A 17,608-nucleotide genomic window follows, 5' to 3' on the forward strand; every position below is an offset into this window, starting at 1 on the left:
TTTTGTCCTTTTAACAATAGTTATTCCACTGTCTACCCAGAGTCACAGTGAACTTGGTATTTTGAAAAACCATTGCCTTTTTATTGTCTCCTTTTAACATCAAATGTTTTATAATACACTTGATCCTTTGGTTTCTACCCTCTATTTATTATAAAGTCAAATTAATAGGCAATATAATAGGTCTAACATAAAATGCTTGCATTTCATTAGGGAAAAATGAACGTCTCTCCTGAAACAGGTCGTTGGTACCCTGAATGACATAATATTGGTGTATAGAGTGGGTTCAGCAGAGGGATTTTTCCACATCTTGAATGAAAATGTTAAACGTGGTGCACACAGTATTAACCTGTTTCAAAAAAAGTATAAATAATTTATTAAAAAAGATATATACCTTGTATATTTAAGCCATATTTGAGAATAGGCTGGGATAGGATTATTTTAAAAAAAGATATTTATACTAGAGTTAGAAATTACAACCTACTGATTAAATAATATAGGTTTGGTCTTGTAAGATTTTAGCCACTTTTCCTACTTTTGGAGCTTTTAAGTAGTTGGAGATAGAGTTCAGGAGGTATTCTTGGCATGCAGTGCTTGGCAGGCCCTCAGGAGCTGCTCCAGCCCTTTTGAGAGGGCTCTGCGTCAGGGTTCAAGTCCGCAGCATAGAAGAGCAGGAGCTTCAACAAGTGCAGTTTGTCTTGGAGTTGGGGGACAAGAGGCTTCCCCAGCATCTGGATCAGGCGGCTGCGGAAGGCCTCAATCTGCTTCTCTACATCCAACACTGTGATGTCATCTCCTTGCTGGGGTTTGGGCTTAATCCTTTTGATTATTAAGTCCTTTCGGTCGATCACGGAACTCCTTAAGTGTTCTGCAAGAGGGAAAAAGTCAGTTGGGTGCTCTGAACTGCTTTTTATTCCTTTTTTAAGAAGTCTAATTTTGGTAGGTAGGTAGAGTCTTGGCAAAGACTTGTTGACTAGCTACAGGGATACAAGTCGAAGGCTATGTGAGTACCTGCAGTAACTCCACTTCCAGAAGGCCCTTTGTTCTCCGTTCTCTAGGGTCCTTAAGTTTTACATTAAAGTGATACGGTTTGGATCTGTGTCATTTTTTATGATCACATAAAAAGCGGTCAAATAATGAAAATACTGGGGAAACAATCAGACATCTTCATCTATTCCATGTTCTAGCCAGTAGTATTTAACATGAGTATGATCATGAATAAACAACTAGATAATCCCAAATTGTAATCCCTAATGTTGGAGGTGGGGCCTGGTGGGGGTGATTTCTCATGAATGGTTTAGCACCATCCCCTTGGTGCTGTTCTAGTGATAATGAGTTATTGTGAGGTCTGGTGGTTTAAAGTGTGTTTGTAGCACCTCACTCTTTCTTCTGCTCTGGCCACGTAAGACATGCCTGCTTCCTGTTCAGCCATGATTGTGTTTCCTGAGGCCTCACTACAAGCAAAAGCCACTATGCCTCCTGTATAGCCTGTAGAACTGTGAGCCAATTAAACTTCTTTTCTTTATAAATTACCCAGTCTCAGGGGTGTGTGTGTGTGTGTGTGTGTATACTCCTGACCTCAAGTGATCCGCCTGCCTCGGCCTCCCAAAGTGCTGGGATTATAGGTGTGAGCCACCATGCCTGGTCTATTCCATGTTCTTGTTCTTGTCAACAGTATTTAACATAAGTGTGATCATGAGTAAGCAATTAACAATCTCAGTTATGGGACATTTACAAAATAACTGGCCTGGACTCTTAAAAAATATCTACTACGAAAGACAGGTAAAAGCTGGGAACTGTGCTAGACTGAAGGAGACCAAAGAGTATGACCACCAAGTACAATGCTTCATATTTGACTGTATCCTGGCTCAATCTAAAATCACCCACCCACCAAAAAAGGATATTACTGAGACACTGTTAGATAATATGCTATCAAGAACAAGTTTCATGGCTGGGTGTGGTGGCTTATGCCTGTCATTCCAGCACTTTGGGAGGCTGAGGTGGGCAGATCACCTAAGGTCAGGAGTTTGAAACCAGCCTGGCCAATATGGTGAAACCCTGTCTCTACTAAAAATACAAAAAAATTAACTAGGCATGGTGGTGCGTGTCTGTAATCCCAGCTACTCGGAAGGCTGAGGTGGGAGAATTGCTTGAACCCAGGAGGTGGAGGTTGTAGTGAGCCAAGATTGCGCCACTGCACTCCAGCCTGGGCGACAGAGCTAGACTCCACCTCAAAACAAACAAACAAAAAAACAAAACAAGTTTCGTGAGTGTGATAATGCATAGTGGTATGAAGTACAATATCCTTATCAGACAATGTGTCAAAATCTTAGCAGCTAATGAATCAACGTAAATGGTATATATATATATATGGGCATTCGTTGTACTATTCTTTCAACTTTACCATAGGTCTAAAAATGAAAACACTCAAGAAAACAAAAAGTTAAGGCCATCCACAGTAGATTCTAGAAGCATGTGAAATTGAGGCAAATGAGCACAAGGTCACATTAGGCAAATGTATTGAGAGAGTTCTGGGGACTTGAAGACTTCCAGTTGCACATAAGTACACCATCATTTCTCAGTCTCCTCATTTATCAAATGGGGATGATGGCATTTTCACTAGCAGTTATTAAAAGGATTGAGCTACGCTGTGTCCAGATTTAGGACACAGAATAAATCATTTTAAGCAGTATATCAGGTTACATTTTCAAGTAATACATTCAATATGTTTTTTTCTCAACTTTCAGATGAAATGACTGAAAAGTAAAATCTCTCAAAACTAAAGTCTGTAATCTGCGAAGAAGTATAGTAAGTATACAACAGCATGTTCACAAAGTCTGGAAACACAGGAAACAAAGCTGCCTTGAGATGGAAGTGCAAGGCCCTTTCAACATTCAAACAGCACACATCTACTGAGCACCTCCTGCACATCTGGAACTGGCTAGAGTCTGGGGACACAGTGGAATTCAGAGCCTTGGGCCCAGTCCTTATAGACTGATATGCTAGTTGCAGGAAGCCTGACAATAAGTTAGTCAACAATATTGATTGTAGTCTGTGGCAAATGCAATCAAATAAATAAATCAGATGCGGTGATAAACAGTAACATTTGGGGGAATAAGGGAAGCAGCCCACTCTAGCCAGGAAGGGTCTGTGAGCTGAGTACGGACGGATGAGGAGGCAGCCATGCAAAGGTCAAAGGGAAAAGCCGTCCTTGGAGAACAACAAGAGCAAATGCCCTGAGGAAAAGCATACTTTGAGAACTAGACAGAAAGTCAGGTAGTAAGCCTTCTGCCATGGTAAGACGCAGCAAGAAGTCCTTCCCGGGTGCAGCCCCTCAACCTTGGACTTCCCAGCCGCCGGAACTGGGTGGAAGCACTGGGGATGCATATACCACATGTTAATTGCATCCATGGAAGGCAATGGAAATTACATTTGATACCTAAAGTTTTTCAGCTAACATAAAGTAATGACTTTATAAATTGAGAAACTAAAAAAAAAAATCAGAGTAATAAAAGGGAGAGAAGTACTAGATGAGACTGGAAGGTAGGGTAGGCCACATTATAATGTGGAGTTTGGCCTTTGAGAGCAAAACATGGTATCTATAGACTTAGAGGATTGTAAACAGGGAAATATGAGCTGTTTCATTTGTGACTTGTTAAGAATGGTCTTAGGAAGAAAAGAGCCTTTTTGTAGACTTTGATTTTCTTAAGGCATGTGCCACTCTGAAAAATATAAAAATGATTTTGAAAGAAATGGGAAAAAAGTTGACTGAATAGGGTGGGACAGGGATACTTAGAGGGCAAGCAAGAAGCATTTGGAGTTTATTAAATCCTGCAGGAAAGTTAAAGAAGCAAATGTTAGCAGCGCCCATCTCAGCACTGTCCATGGGGGAGGAAACCCTGGCCAGTGGACTTCAGCCCTGCTGGTCTAGTCAGCAAGGCCTTGGATTTTTTTTTTTTTTTTTTTTTTTTTTTTTTTTTTGAGACGGAGTCTCGCTCTGTCACCCAGGCTGGAGTGCAGTGGCCGGATCTCAGCTCCCTGCAAGCTCCGCCTCCTGGGTTCACGCCATTCTCCTGCCTCAGCCTCCTGAGTAGCTGGGACTACAGGCGCCCGCCACCTCGCCCGCCTAGTTTTTTGTATTTTTTAGTAGAGACGGGGTTTCACCGTGTTAGCCAGGATGGTCTCGATCTCCTGACCTCGTGATCCGCCCGTCTCGGCCTCCCAAAGTGCTGGGATTACAGGCTTGAGCCACCGCGCCCGGCGTAGGCCTTGGATTTTATGCTTCGGTAAGATGAGAATTGTTATATCAGAGGCTGCTGATTACTGTCTGAGGACATTTAGCATTGAAAAGGGTTTGAGCCATAATGCCTCAGTCAAGATATTTCAGCTGATAGTATTGTTAGTAGTTTTGGATCAATAAAAGAGTCGGCTATTATTTTATCATCATCATCATCATCACCACCACCACCACCATCATCACTATAGGAAAGGCCTACCTAATATGTCAAACCTGAGCTCCTGATCTTCCTTGCAGATCTTTCTCCATGTCAGCAATGGCAGAACCCTGGGAGTCATCCTTCAGACTCAGTCACTTAAGCCCTGTCAAAGATATATTCGAAGTGCTTCTGTCCCATCCACTGTCTTCTCCACTGTCCTTCCGTCCTTGCCACACCCTTGTCACCATTACCCCTCCCCTGGCCCTCTGCCAAATGATTCGCTACACATCAGGTAGAGTGGCCTTTTATATGTGCAGATCTGATCATGACACTCCCTTACTTGGAACCAACCACTTTGATGACTTCACGCTGTTCTAGGAACAGCTGAATTTCCTTAGCATGGCCAAGATGGCCCTTCACAACCTGCCCCATGGACTACTCTAGTCTCATTTAGTGTTATTCTCCCCTTACTCACTACATCCTTGCCCTGCTAGCTTGTTCTATGTTCCTTGGACTCACTAAGCATCTTTTTGCCTCAAGGCCCTTGGACATGCAGTTCCTTCTTTCTGGAAAACTCTTGTCTTCCCATTTGCCTGGCTAATACCATTACTTCATGTCTTTATTTATTTTTGAGACGGAGTCTTGCTCTGCCACCCAGGCTGGAGTGCAGTGGCATGATCTCAGCTCACTGCAACCTCTGCTTCCCAGGGTCAACTGATTCTCCTGTCTCAGCCTCCCGAGTAGCTGGGATTACAGGCACCCACCACCATACCCAGCTAATTTTTGTATTTTTAGTAGAGATGAGGTTTTGCCATGTTGGCCAGGCTGGTCTTGAACTCCTGACCTCAGGTGATCCATCCACCTCGGCATCCCAAAGTGTTAGGATTACAGGAATGAGCCACTGTGCCGTGCCTGCTTAACGTCTTAGATGAGGTATCACTTCTTCAGGGAGGCCTTCCTGGGTCCCTCCAAAAATAGATTTTGTGCACTTGTACTTCCTTCATAGCATTTACTTTAATTGTAACTATAGGTTACTTGTGTGATTATTCATTTAGGACCAACCGATCCTACCTGCTTCTGCTTTTCCCCGTCCATGGACAGGGCTCCTTGCAGGGAGACTGTGTGTGTGGCTGTCCTCAGAATGACTGTGACTGACTTCTGTAAGCTATGCTGGCCAGATGAGCAGGATTCAGGAAAAGCATGCATTTGTTCATTTAAGTATTATATGTTCAAATCCCTAGAATTCATACTCATAAACTCCATGACAGGCAGCACTTTGTAATTTTGCAGAGGCTGAAACTTGAGCCACATAGCTATGCAGCTGGGGTGGGGCGACTGAGTCTCTCAGTTGAAGAACAAGAGCATGAGCTCAACTGACAGCCCAGAATCCATCTACTTTTCTCTCAACCTTTGTTTTCCCATCTGTAACAGCGGGGTGATACCTTCACAAGGTTTTTGGATTATATAAGCCAGTGCAGGTGAATTCACCTAATCTCTTTTCCTCTCTTCCCCCACGCTGAGAGTTCCCCTAAACAAAGGGAAAGCTTAGGCTCTCTAATCCCTTCCCTTCTTCTCCCACTCGTGTAGCTAGACAACTAGTGGAGCTAGACAACTCAGACTAATCTCAAAATGCCCTCAACCACATCCACAGACCACGTGCAGAAGGCAGAGATGACGAAGGGGCCCTCACAGTAAGATGCTTACTGACTGACAAGGACGCTGACTATTGCAGGGAACCATTCGGCTGTGTTCTTTGCAGGACAATGTTTTCAAACTACTAGTGCTAATTTTCCTCCTTCCCAACTCTTGGACCTCAAAGAAGCTGGAACGAACATTAAGGATAAAACAGCATTGCAACCCACCCCATTTATTCTTCGTCAGTATATACTGGTCTGAGGCTTTTCTCTCTCTTATCAAAACATAAAAAATATTCTGTAATAAAAGTAGATTCCGTTTCCATCTTAAGTCATTATTGCCCATGATAGGTGTATTCCCTGGGAATTGAAATAGTAAGGAACAAAAAATGTGAAAGGTGAACTTTAAAACAAGCTGTTTAATATTAACCTTTCTGGTACTCTCCAAAACAATTACATAAGCCTCCTTGAGGCTAAGAACACATGGAACTTGCCTTTGGGTCTTTGTTCTGAGAAGGACACGCACCTTTCTTTGAGGGTGCTACAAAATGCACAAACTACACAACCACATATCATGCATGAACTGGACAACATACTCTTTTGTTTGTTTATTTTTTTTTAGACAGAGTCTCACTCTGTCGCCAGGGCTGGTGTGCAGTGGTGCGATCTTGGCTCACTGCAACCTCCGCCTCCCGGGTTCAAATGATTCTCCTGCCTCAGCCTCCTGAGTAGCTGGGATTACAGGACCCCGCCACTAGGCCCAGCTAATTTTTTGTATTTTTAGTAGAGACAGGGTTTCACCATGTTGGTCAGGCTGGTCTTGAACTCCTGACCTTAGGATTTGTCCACTGTGGCCTCCCAAAGTGCTGGGATTACAGGTGTGAGCCATCATGCCTGGCTGACAATGTACTCTTTTAAGTGTTAGTTACAAGAGTCCAAAACACAGAGAAGACCCTTAGCCTACCTCTGCCCAGGAACACAGGAAGACAGATTCAATAAATATTAAACACTTAATACTTTTTTCACACTCAAGAATAATCCTTGCAAGTTACATACTATAATCCCCATTCTACAGAAGGAAGAAATTGAGGCCTAGAGACATAGTTAGCTGCCCAACACGGAGTAAATGGTGAAGTTGGGATTTAAACTCAGACTTTCTGTCTTAAATCCAGAACTTTTTTTTTTTTTTTTAAACATCTCTACAACAGCTTTGTCAATTCCTGGCCTGAGAGGGTCTGAGGGCTATCTTACCTTCCCAAATGCCATTACTGAGTTAAAATAAACCTCAATATGATCATGGGCATGTGCACTTCACTTATACACTTTTGTCACTTACTATTCGGGAATAAGTTGCAGACACTGTGCCCTCTACCCTCAGTACTTCAGTATGGATTTCCTGAGGCCAAGGACATTTACTATCACAATCCAGTATGATTATCAAAAATAGGGAATTCAGTATCCACACAATACTGTTATCTAATCTATTAAAGTTTTACCAGTTGTTCGGACAATGTACCATAGCCTTGCCCTGCTAGTTTGTTCTATGTTCCTTGGACTCACACTAAGCAACTTCTTGCCTCAAGGCTCTAGGACATGCTGTTCCTTCTTTCTGGAAAACTCTTGTCTCCCCATTTATGATTTCTTTTCTCCTGTTCAGGATCCAGCCTAGGGTCATGCATTGCATTTAGTATTTATGTGCTTTAGTCTCTCTTAAATATAGAAGAGTATCTCGGTCTGTCTTTGTTTTTAAGGCACTCGCACTTTAAAAAAGTACAGGTCAGTTATTTTATAAAAGGTCACTCCATCTGGTTTTGTCTGAAGTGTACTGGCCATTGGATCGCGGTCATAAACTTTTGGCAAGAACATTACATACATTATGATACATCCTTCTCCGTCAATCACATCCAGGAAAAATGCCGGGTTTCTCCCCTAGCAAGTTACTAGTTTTCCTCTAGTAATTAATAATTCATCAGTTCTTCAGTTTTCCCACAGGCCTCATTAATCCTTGGCTAATAAAATCATTCTCATTTGAAGCAGCTATTCTATCATTATCCTGGTCAACATTTACCTTCTGAGGGTTACCTGGTCTAACTCTCCTACATCGTCACTGGTCACTGGCTTCACCTGTGACCTGAGCAGCTCTGAAGAGCCACTTTCATAGACTTAGGGTATCTTATGTCTTCTGCAAGATGTACATGTTCACCTTGCTCCTGATTTGCTCTGTACTTACATCGTATTGACAGATGTTTACAACATTTACAATGTCCACAGCCACTGAGCAAAGATGCTGCAGTGACAGCCAAAGGAGGATGCCAGGGGTCTTCAGGTCATTCAGGACTCCTTCTCAGGTTCTGATGACTTCTCTGTTTTTTTTTTTTTTTTTTCTCTTGAGACAGGGTCTCACTCTGTTGCCCAGGCTGGAATGCAGTGGCATGATCTTGGCTCACTGCAACCTCTGCTTCCCAGGTTCAAGTGATTCTCCTGCTTCAACCTCCTGGGTAGCTGGGAGTATAGGCGTGTACCACTACACCTGGCTAATTTTTGTATTTTTAGTAGAGACAGGATTTCACCATGTTGGCCAGGCTGGATGTTCTGATGACTTCTGCTTACCTACACAACCTTACAACTATGAGGACCATGAACTGTTGGCCATAACAAGAATATGTGAATTCTTTTTCACAGTGGTGACTCCAGCTATGTCATTTCTTATCCCTTATAATAAGTTACATACAACCAAGGAACAATGTCAACAAATTAGAATCTCCTGTGTAGTTATGATTAATACAAATGTCCACTGAGACATCCCACAACTCCACTTGTGAATAAACGCTCCTTACCTCTTAAAACATGTTGATAACTGGACAACAGAAACTGCAGATGCTCAACCAATTCGTCCCAAGTCTGCCACTGGCTTTTATCTGACTGTAGAGATAGTAAAATTGATTGATAATAAATGACTTCCCCAGTTAAAATTTTTGTACAGTTTTCAATTCACCTTCACAGAATGCTCAAACAGTTGTGTTTTAAGCTAAAATCCTATGGGAAGGGTTCGGGTTTAGAGCAAAGAAAGGTGCTCTAGGTCTGAAATTGAGCAGGAAAAAATGTACCTGACACTTGAGCAGTGATGTAGAATTATTCAGAAAGTAGAGGGCCTGAGCCAGAGACAGAGGCAGGCGGGTGGGTGTCTCGCAGCTGTGGAGGAATATGATTTCTAACACTTTGCAGCGCAGAAGGTGGCTTTCCATGGTAGTAAAGAACATCTCTCTGTGTGGAGAAGAGGAAGAGGGAGTTAACCACAACTGTGCTTCAAAGAACATAAGCCACAATTCACCCTGAATGGACAACATTTGTCCTAAAAAAGACAGTTAAGAAGGAATACCATGGAGGCCTACAGAATCACAAAACCTGTGCAAAGGGTAGAAATGGGTTTGTTGGATTAGCAATGGCTAGAATGAGGAAAAAGTCTTTCACCTTTGACAAAGACAAGTTTAGGACACATTAAAAATAATTACTACACATTGTAACTATGAGAATTCATCATGAGAATATTTCTGAATGCCTATGATGTGCCAAATACTATTTGGCACAACAAGGAATATTAAGATAAATAAAAGAGGGAGCCACTCTCAAAAAGCTGATAGTTAAACAGGGGCAAGAGGTATACAAAAGGAACTTAAAAACGTGCAGGGCAAGTGTGCTCATATGCAAAGTGCTAGTGGTGCTCCAGAGATACACAGAAGAGAGAGCGCATTTGGTCAGGGGACTGGAAGTGGTCTTCCTATGGAGGCAGAAGCACTGGTGAGAGTGGTCTAGGAGGGGCAAAAAAGGCTCAAGGCAGGAGGTATTTCTTTCTCTCTCTCTTCTCTCTCTCTCTCTCCCTCCCCCCGCCCACCGCTCCCTTCCTCCCTCCCTCTCCCTCCCTTCATCCCTCACCCCAAACCCTGCCTTTCTGACAGGTCTCACTCTGTCACCCAGGCTGGAGTGCAGTGGTGTGATCATCACACACTGCAGTCTCAATCTCTTGGGTTCAAAGTGATCCTCTGACCTCAGCCTCCCAAGTAGCTAGAACTACAGGAGTATGCCACTGTCCTGGCTAATTATTTTTTTGTAGAGACGGGGTCTCATTATGTTGTCAGGGCTGGCCTTAAACAATCTTCCCATGCTGGCTTCCCAAAGTGTTGGGATTACAGGCATGAGCCACTGTGCCTAGCCATAATATTTTTTTATCTGAAACTATTTTCTCTTCTAATTTTTATGCCAGGGCTTGCTTTATAATCTGCAGATGGTAAACTCAGAGATCTACAAAGGACAAGGACATAATTTCAATATATTCAACACAGTAGGAACTGTAGATAGAATTACCTATAGCAATTCAAATTAAAAATTTAAAAACAAGGCCAGGCACAGTGGCTCACGCCTGTAGTCCTAGCACTTTGGGAGGCCGAGGCAGGTGGATTGCTTGAACTCAGGAGTTCGAGACCAGCCTGGGCAACAATGGTGATACCCTGTCTCTACTAAAACACAAAAAATTAGCCAGGCGTGGCAGTGTGTGCCTGTAGTCCCAGCTACTTGGGAGGCTGAGGCAGGAGAATCACTTCAACCCAGGAGGTGGAGGTTGCAGTGAGCCGAGATCGCATCACTGTCCTCCAGCCTGGTCAACACAGCCAGACTCCATCTCAAAGAAAAAGATACAAAGAAAAAAGAAAGGCCAACGTCTAGATCCAGCCTCAACACAGTAATTGTTTTGGACTTTCCTTTCTATCATCCAGAGAAAATACAGAAAACAACCATTTTCAGGCATTGGAGAACTTCCTACAAAGGACTGTGATTTTTTTTTTTTTTTGAGACAAAGTTTTGCTCTTTTGCCCAGGCTGGAGTGAAGTGGCCTGATCTCAGCTCACTGCAACCTCTGCCCCCAACCCCCAGGTTCAAGCAATTCTCCTACCTCAGCCTCCTGAGCAGCTGGGATTATAGGCACCCACCACCATGCCCAGCTAATTTTTGTATTTTTAGTAGAGATGTGTTTCACCACGTTGGCCAGGCTGCTCTCGAACTCCTGACCTTAGGTGATCCACCCCCACTGCCTCCCAAAATGCTAGGATTATATGAATGAGCCACTGTGCCCAGCAGGACTGTGATTCTTGAGAGAAGGGAAACCAAGGTGGTAAACTTCATCTACCTCAGATTTCTTGCTGGGGGCACTTTCTAATGAAGGCAGAGGAAGGTGTGGGTCCAAAACAGAAGACAGTGGGCTTCTTGGGCAGGCAAAACAGAGACTGGAATTTAGAACAGCTGAGGTGTCTGGAACTCGTGTCAGAGAAGAGGGTGCTCGGGAAATGTGTGTAAGGGAACGGGGAAGCCCCAAACGCCTGGTGGAGAACAGCTACTAGGGGGCTGCAAGCTGGCTGGGAATTCTGGAGATCTCAGAGTGCTGAAAGATACTGGTGTTTCAAGGAGTTAGTGTGGAGAGATCTCACGGAATATCGTGGACATTCAGTTGAGACCCCAGAAAGACTAAGCCTTAAGAATGTAGCTCCTTAATAAGGGCTGCTGTGGAACCATCCTCACAAATCCTAGAAACAAGCCTCAACAGGAAAAAGCTAATCTGCCAGCAAATTAACTGCCTGCCAGAATAAAAGTCAATGCTCTTTAAAGAAAGAGAGCAAAATCCAGACTCTCAACAATGTAGTGCCCACAATGTCCAGCACACAATAAAAATTACCAGACAAGTAAAAAAACCAGGAAGATGTAATTCATAACCAGGAGCAAATGTCCACAGAAACACCAGGAGGTGATACAAGCGTTGGAATTAGTTGTGAGGGGCTTTTAGACAACTATTATAACTATGTTCAAGATTTTCAAAAGCAATCAAGTAAATTAAGATGTACATAATGAGTGACTAGATGAAGACCTGCAGCAAAAAGAACAAAAAGGAACCAAATGTTAACTCTAGATTCTAAAAATACAATAATAGACTTAACAGCAGATTGGGCGCTGGGGGAATAAAAGGAACAGAGATTTTAAAGACGAGAGAGAGAGAGGGAGAGAGAAAACAAAATAAAATGAAACTAAACAGCAATAGAAAACATAGAGCCTCAGTGATCTGTGGAACAGATCTATATGTACACTTAGATTCCCAGAAGAGAGGTTAGGGCAAAAAAAAAAAAAAAAAACTAAAAATATATATTTAGACCAGGTGCAGTGGCTCACACCTGTAATCCCAGCACTTTGGGAGGCCAAGGTGGGCAAATCAACTGAGGTCAGGAGTTCAAGACCAGCCTGGCCAACACAGCGAAACCCCGTTTGTACTACAAATACAAAAACTTAACTGGGCGTGGTGGTACGCACCTGTAATCTCAGCTACTCGGGAGGGTAAGGCAGGAGAATCATTTGAACCTGGGAGGTGGAGGTTGTGGTGAGCTTAGATTACACCATTGCACTCCAGTCTGGGTGACAGAGTGAGACCCTGTCTCAAACAAAACAAAACACCAAAAAATCCCCACAACCTGGATGAATCACCAGGGAATTATGCTAAGTGAAGAAAGCCAGTCCCAAAAGGTTACATACCAAATGATTCCATTTATATCATTCTTTTTATTTTTATTTTTGAGATGGAGTCTTGCTCCATAGCCCAGGCTGGAGAGCAGTGGTGCTTGGCTCACTGCAACCTCTGCCTCCAGTGTTCAAGTGATTCTCCTGCCTCAGCCTCCCAAGTAGCTGGGATTACAGGTGTGTGTCACAACACCAGGCTAATTCTGGTTCCCTTTTTTTTTTTTTTTGAGATGGAGACTTGCTCTGTTGCCCAGGCTGGAGTGGAGTGGTGCGATCTCGACTCACCGCAATCTCCACCTCCTGGTTTCAAGCGATTCTCCTGCCTCGGCTTCCCAAGTAGCTGAGATAACAGGTGTATGCCACCACACCCAGTTAATTTTTTTATTTTTAGTAGAGACAGGGTTACACCATGTTGGCCAGGGTGGTCTTTAACTGCTGACCTCAAGTGATCCGCCCATCTTGGCCTCCCAAAGTGCTGGGATTACAGGCGTGAGCCACACCTGGCCCTGGTTCCCTTTCATGTAAACTGGAATTTAAAAACAAAAACCTGGGTATGATGTGTGCTCCACTGCTACTAAGATATAATTGCTTCCATGCTTTCTCAGTGGGCAGAGGTAGGAAACATATGTATGAATACACACATACGTATGTGTATATATAATATATGTAAATAGGCCAGGCACGGTGGCTCACGCCTGTAATTCCAGCACTGTGGGAGGCTGAGGCGGGTGGATCACGAGGTCAGGAGATCGAGACCATCCTGGCTAACACAGTGAAACCCCGTCTCTACTAAAAATACAAAAAATTAGCTGGGCATGGTGGCAGGCACCTATAGTCCCAGCTACTCAGGAGGCTGAGGCAGGAGAATGGCGTGAACCCGGGAGGCGGAGCTTGCAGTGAGCCGAGATCGCACCACTGCACTCCAGCCTGGGAGACAGAGTGAGACTCTGTCTCAAAAAAAAAAAAAAAATATATATATATATATATACATATACACATATATATGTATGTAAATAAGCCCTCACACATCTACATCTATTCCTATATCTCTCTATATTTATTAGAAACCACAAGTTCATACTGCTACCTCCAATTCCAATCCAGTACCACAGAGTTCATTCTATCCTTTCCCCTTTTCATATGTGTAACTCTTTTCTCTGATAGTGAGAAACTTGGCTCTCAGCATCCACAATGTATTTATATGTTTAATCCTAGAATATACATAAAACAGTTTTTGAATTGTTTATCTATATCTCTGCAAAAAAGAAACCTACTAACTAGAGTTCATTTTGTCTTTACCATTATGACATTTAGTCCATATATTGTGTTTTAAGTGACTTTGACACAGACAGAGAACAGATTAGTGTTTGCCAGTAGCTGGGGAGGATGGATGATTGTGGCTATAAAAGGGTAGCACAAGGAATCCTTGTGATGATGGAACAGTTATACATCGTGACTGCAGTGATGGTTATATAAATCTACACATGTAATAGAACTAAAAAGAGCTTCACACAAATGACTGCATGAGAATGGATAGAACTGAATAAAGTCCTGGATTGTACCAATGTAAATTTCCTATTTGTGATATTGTACTATAGTTATAGTTCTCCTTGTATCTGGGGGAGAACAGTGTAAAGGACACACAGTACTTGTAAAAGGTTTTGCAATTTCCTGTGAATCTACAATTATTTAAAATAAAATAAAAATAAAAAGTTTAAAAAAAGTTACCTGGGCTTGTCACTCCACTCCTTACCCCATTTTTATTGATTAATTACCAACAGGATTTTGCTGTGTTGCCGAGGCCCGCCTCATACTCCTGCGCTCAAGTGATCCGCCTACCTGAGCCTCCTGAGTAGCTGGGACTGTGGGTGCATGCCACCACGCTAGCTCTGCTTTATTTTACTAAAGTAGTTAGGTTAACTTGTTTCTGTTTGTATTCCATTTTTGGCACCCCATGAACTTGATTTTTTTTGAGTATGTAAAACATTTAATTTATGCCCAGTGTTCCATTATTGGAACGCTAAGCTTGTGAGAGTTATTTGTATCCTACTGCTCAAGGTCATTGCCACTTACTCCTGAGGTTGCACATTTTTTATGTAAAAAATCAGACGTTGGCAATGACCTGGCAATGACTCTAAGAAGTGTTTATAGCCACACAAAAAGGCATATTCAGGGAAGTGTTTACCACCACCACCACTGTCACCATTACCACCCAGCCCAGTACCTTTTCTCCTTTTTATCCCATTCCCACCCATTCTCTATATGTAAGCAATTTTATTAGTCTGTGGCTTACCTTAACTTTGTTTCTTTTTTAAACAAATGATCAGAATTGTGTGTATTTTTAACGTATCCTTTTTTACAAAAAGATATGTATATTTAATATACATACTCTTGTATTTTGCTTTTTAAACTTATCTTAGAATTCAGTTCACAGAAGGCTGTGTGTGGTGGCTCACACCAGCGTTTTGGGAGGCTGAGGTGGGCAGATCACCTGAGGTCAGGAGTTCGAGACCAGCCTGGCCAACTTACCTTCTTTCAATATGCATAAGGAAACATTATGGAAAACATTAAACATTACAGCAAAATAAAATTACAGATCAATATCTCTTGTAAACATTGATGCAAAAACCCTTAATGAAATATTAGCAACTGGAATCCATCAATATATAAGAAGGATAACATCACAACCAAGTAGGGTTTTTATTCCAGGAATGCAAAGTTGGCTTAATATGAGTAAATTAATCAGTGTAACACACCACATCAACAGAATAAAGAAGAAACACTATGATTATCTCAATAGATGGAAACAAGATATTTGGCAAACATCAATACTCATTCTTCATAAAAATAATAAACTAGAAGTGGAAGGAAGCTCCCTCAATCTGACAAACGGCACCTATGAAACATTTATAGCTAACGTCACACTTAATAGTCAAAAACTGGATGTTTTCACCCTGTGATCAAGAATGGGGCAATAATGTCTACTCTCACTGCTTCTCCAACATTTTCCTGGAGATACTAGCCTATGCAATAAGGCAAGCAAAAGAAAGCAAAAGCATACACAGATTGGGAAGGATAAGGTTAACTGTATTTTTAGACAATGTGATTGTGTATGTAGAAAATCCTAAGGAAAACAAACAAAAATCCTACTAGGATAAGTTAATTTATTAAGGTTGCAGGGTTTCTATACACTACTAATGAGCAATTGGAAAATGATAGGTCAAGAAGCTATATGCATTTGTCAAGACTCACTGGATGGTATGTATGCAAGTTAGTTTACATAATTTAATTGTATATAAATTATACTTAATCTTTAGAAAATTAAAATAAATCAAGGTAAAGGCCAAGTAAAGTATCTTTTAGTATAATTTGAGTGAGTGGTCAATTTGCCCCTTCTGAGAGAATTTTAAAGTAGGGCCAGATTTTGTAAAAATCATGTTCATCTGTTTTAATTCCTAATTTGTTTTTGTTACCCATTCCTTAGCTTTCCCATTTCTTACCAGCATCTGGGCTTATATGAATGGATAGTAGAGGAACTGCACCCAAATGAAATACTCCTGACAAAGTGTTAGAGCAAGCATGGTATTCATGTGCACTTTCTTCTGTCTGACCACTACAACATACTGCCTCCTTTGAATACTGAATTTGGGATTAAGCAGCCCTGGGTTTAAATTTGGATTCTGAACCTGATTAGCTACATATACTTAAGCCAGTTAACTCCACCTTTTTGAATGCTTTTCTTATTCATCAAATAGAGGTAACATTGCCAGGTGTTGTGGTTTATCCTGTAATCCCAGCACTTTGGGAGGCTGAGGTGGGCGGGTCACCTGAGGTCAGGAGTTTGAGACTAGCCTGGCCAACATGCTGAAACCCCATCTCTACTAAAAATACACAAATTAGCTTGGTATGGGGGTGTGTACCTATAATCCCAGCCACCCAGGAGGCTAGGGCAGGAGAATCGCTTGAACCTAGGAGGCGAAGATTGCAGTGAGCTGAGATCCCACTACTGTACTCCAGCCTGGGTGACAGAGTCAGACTCTGTCTCAAAACAAAAAAATAAATAAATAAATAGGGATAACATTATAAGAAAAATAAATAAGGTTGGGTGTGGTGGCTCATGCCTGTAATCCCAGACTTTGGGAGGCTGAGGCAGGAGGAATGCTTGAGCCTAGGAGTTCAAAACTAGCATAGGCAACATAGCAAGACCCTGTTTCTAAATTAAAAAAAGAAAAAACAGGGAAAAAAACAACAACCCAGAAAACAAATGAGATAATGTGACAATGACTGGCACATTGTAGAGGCTCAGTAAATGTCTTAATCTTACCAGAGTATTTTAATTAAGTCCTATTACAGTACTATTTGGCATGACATTTTCTTGTAATAGAAGAAACCAGAGCTGCACAACAGTTGTTTTGGTTGCCAGCTGGCAGTTTAGGGACGGAGATAGGAAGCAGACATGGAGCTGATGGAGATGAACTGCAGACAAACATATGCCACAATGACTCTCTTATACTTAGTTCCTGTACCAGCAATTGTTCATGAATTCGTATTCATTCCAGTTTATTTTTCTTCCTCTGGATTTTAAAATTACTGGCTCAAGGAGGGAATCATTGGTTTTAGCCAAAAACCATTTCTTTATCCCTTCCTAATGAAATACTTCACTAATTCATGCTTAGAGAAACTGAATTCCTAATTCTTACTATCTGGGGTCATTCTACAGGTCCAACTCTTTTTTTTTTTTTTTTGAGATGGAATCTCGCTCTGTTGCCCAGGCTGGAGTGCAGTGGCCGGATCTCAGCTCACTGCAAGCTCCGCCTCCCGAGTTTATGCCATTCTCCTGCCTCAGCCTCTCTAGTAGCTGGGACTACAGGCGCCCGCCACCTCGCCCAGCTAGTTTTTTTTTTGTATTTTTTAGTAGAGACGGGGTTTCACCATGTTAGCCAGGATGGTCTCGATCTCTTGACCTCGTGATCCGCCCGTCTCGGCCTC

General features: G+C 42.2%; 1 protein-coding gene across 2 annotated transcripts in view; it reads right to left on the minus strand.

The window, feature by feature from the left end:
- Positions 1-57: 57 nt before the first annotated feature.
- The window catches only part of SIMC1 (SUMO interacting motifs containing 1), an 87,435-nt gene continuing 69,884 nt past the window's right edge, over positions 58-17,608 (minus strand). For both annotated transcript variants that reach the window (XM_023185096.2, XM_023185097.3), the window contains exons 8-10: positions 9,175-9,331; positions 8,905-8,989; positions 58-865 (exon numbers count right to left, since the gene is read on the minus strand). In XM_023185096.2, the coding sequence (XP_023040864.1) occupies positions 603-865; positions 8,905-8,989; positions 9,175-9,331 (505 nt within the window). In that variant the 3' untranslated portion in view covers positions 58-602. The remainder of the gene's footprint in view (positions 866-8,904; positions 8,990-9,174; positions 9,332-17,608) is intronic.

The sequence above is a fragment of the Piliocolobus tephrosceles genome, chromosome 4, assembly GCF_002776525.5.
Source record: "Piliocolobus tephrosceles isolate RC106 chromosome 4, ASM277652v3, whole genome shotgun sequence".
NCBI classification, from domain to species: domain Eukaryota; kingdom Metazoa; phylum Chordata; class Mammalia; order Primates; family Cercopithecidae; genus Piliocolobus; species Piliocolobus tephrosceles.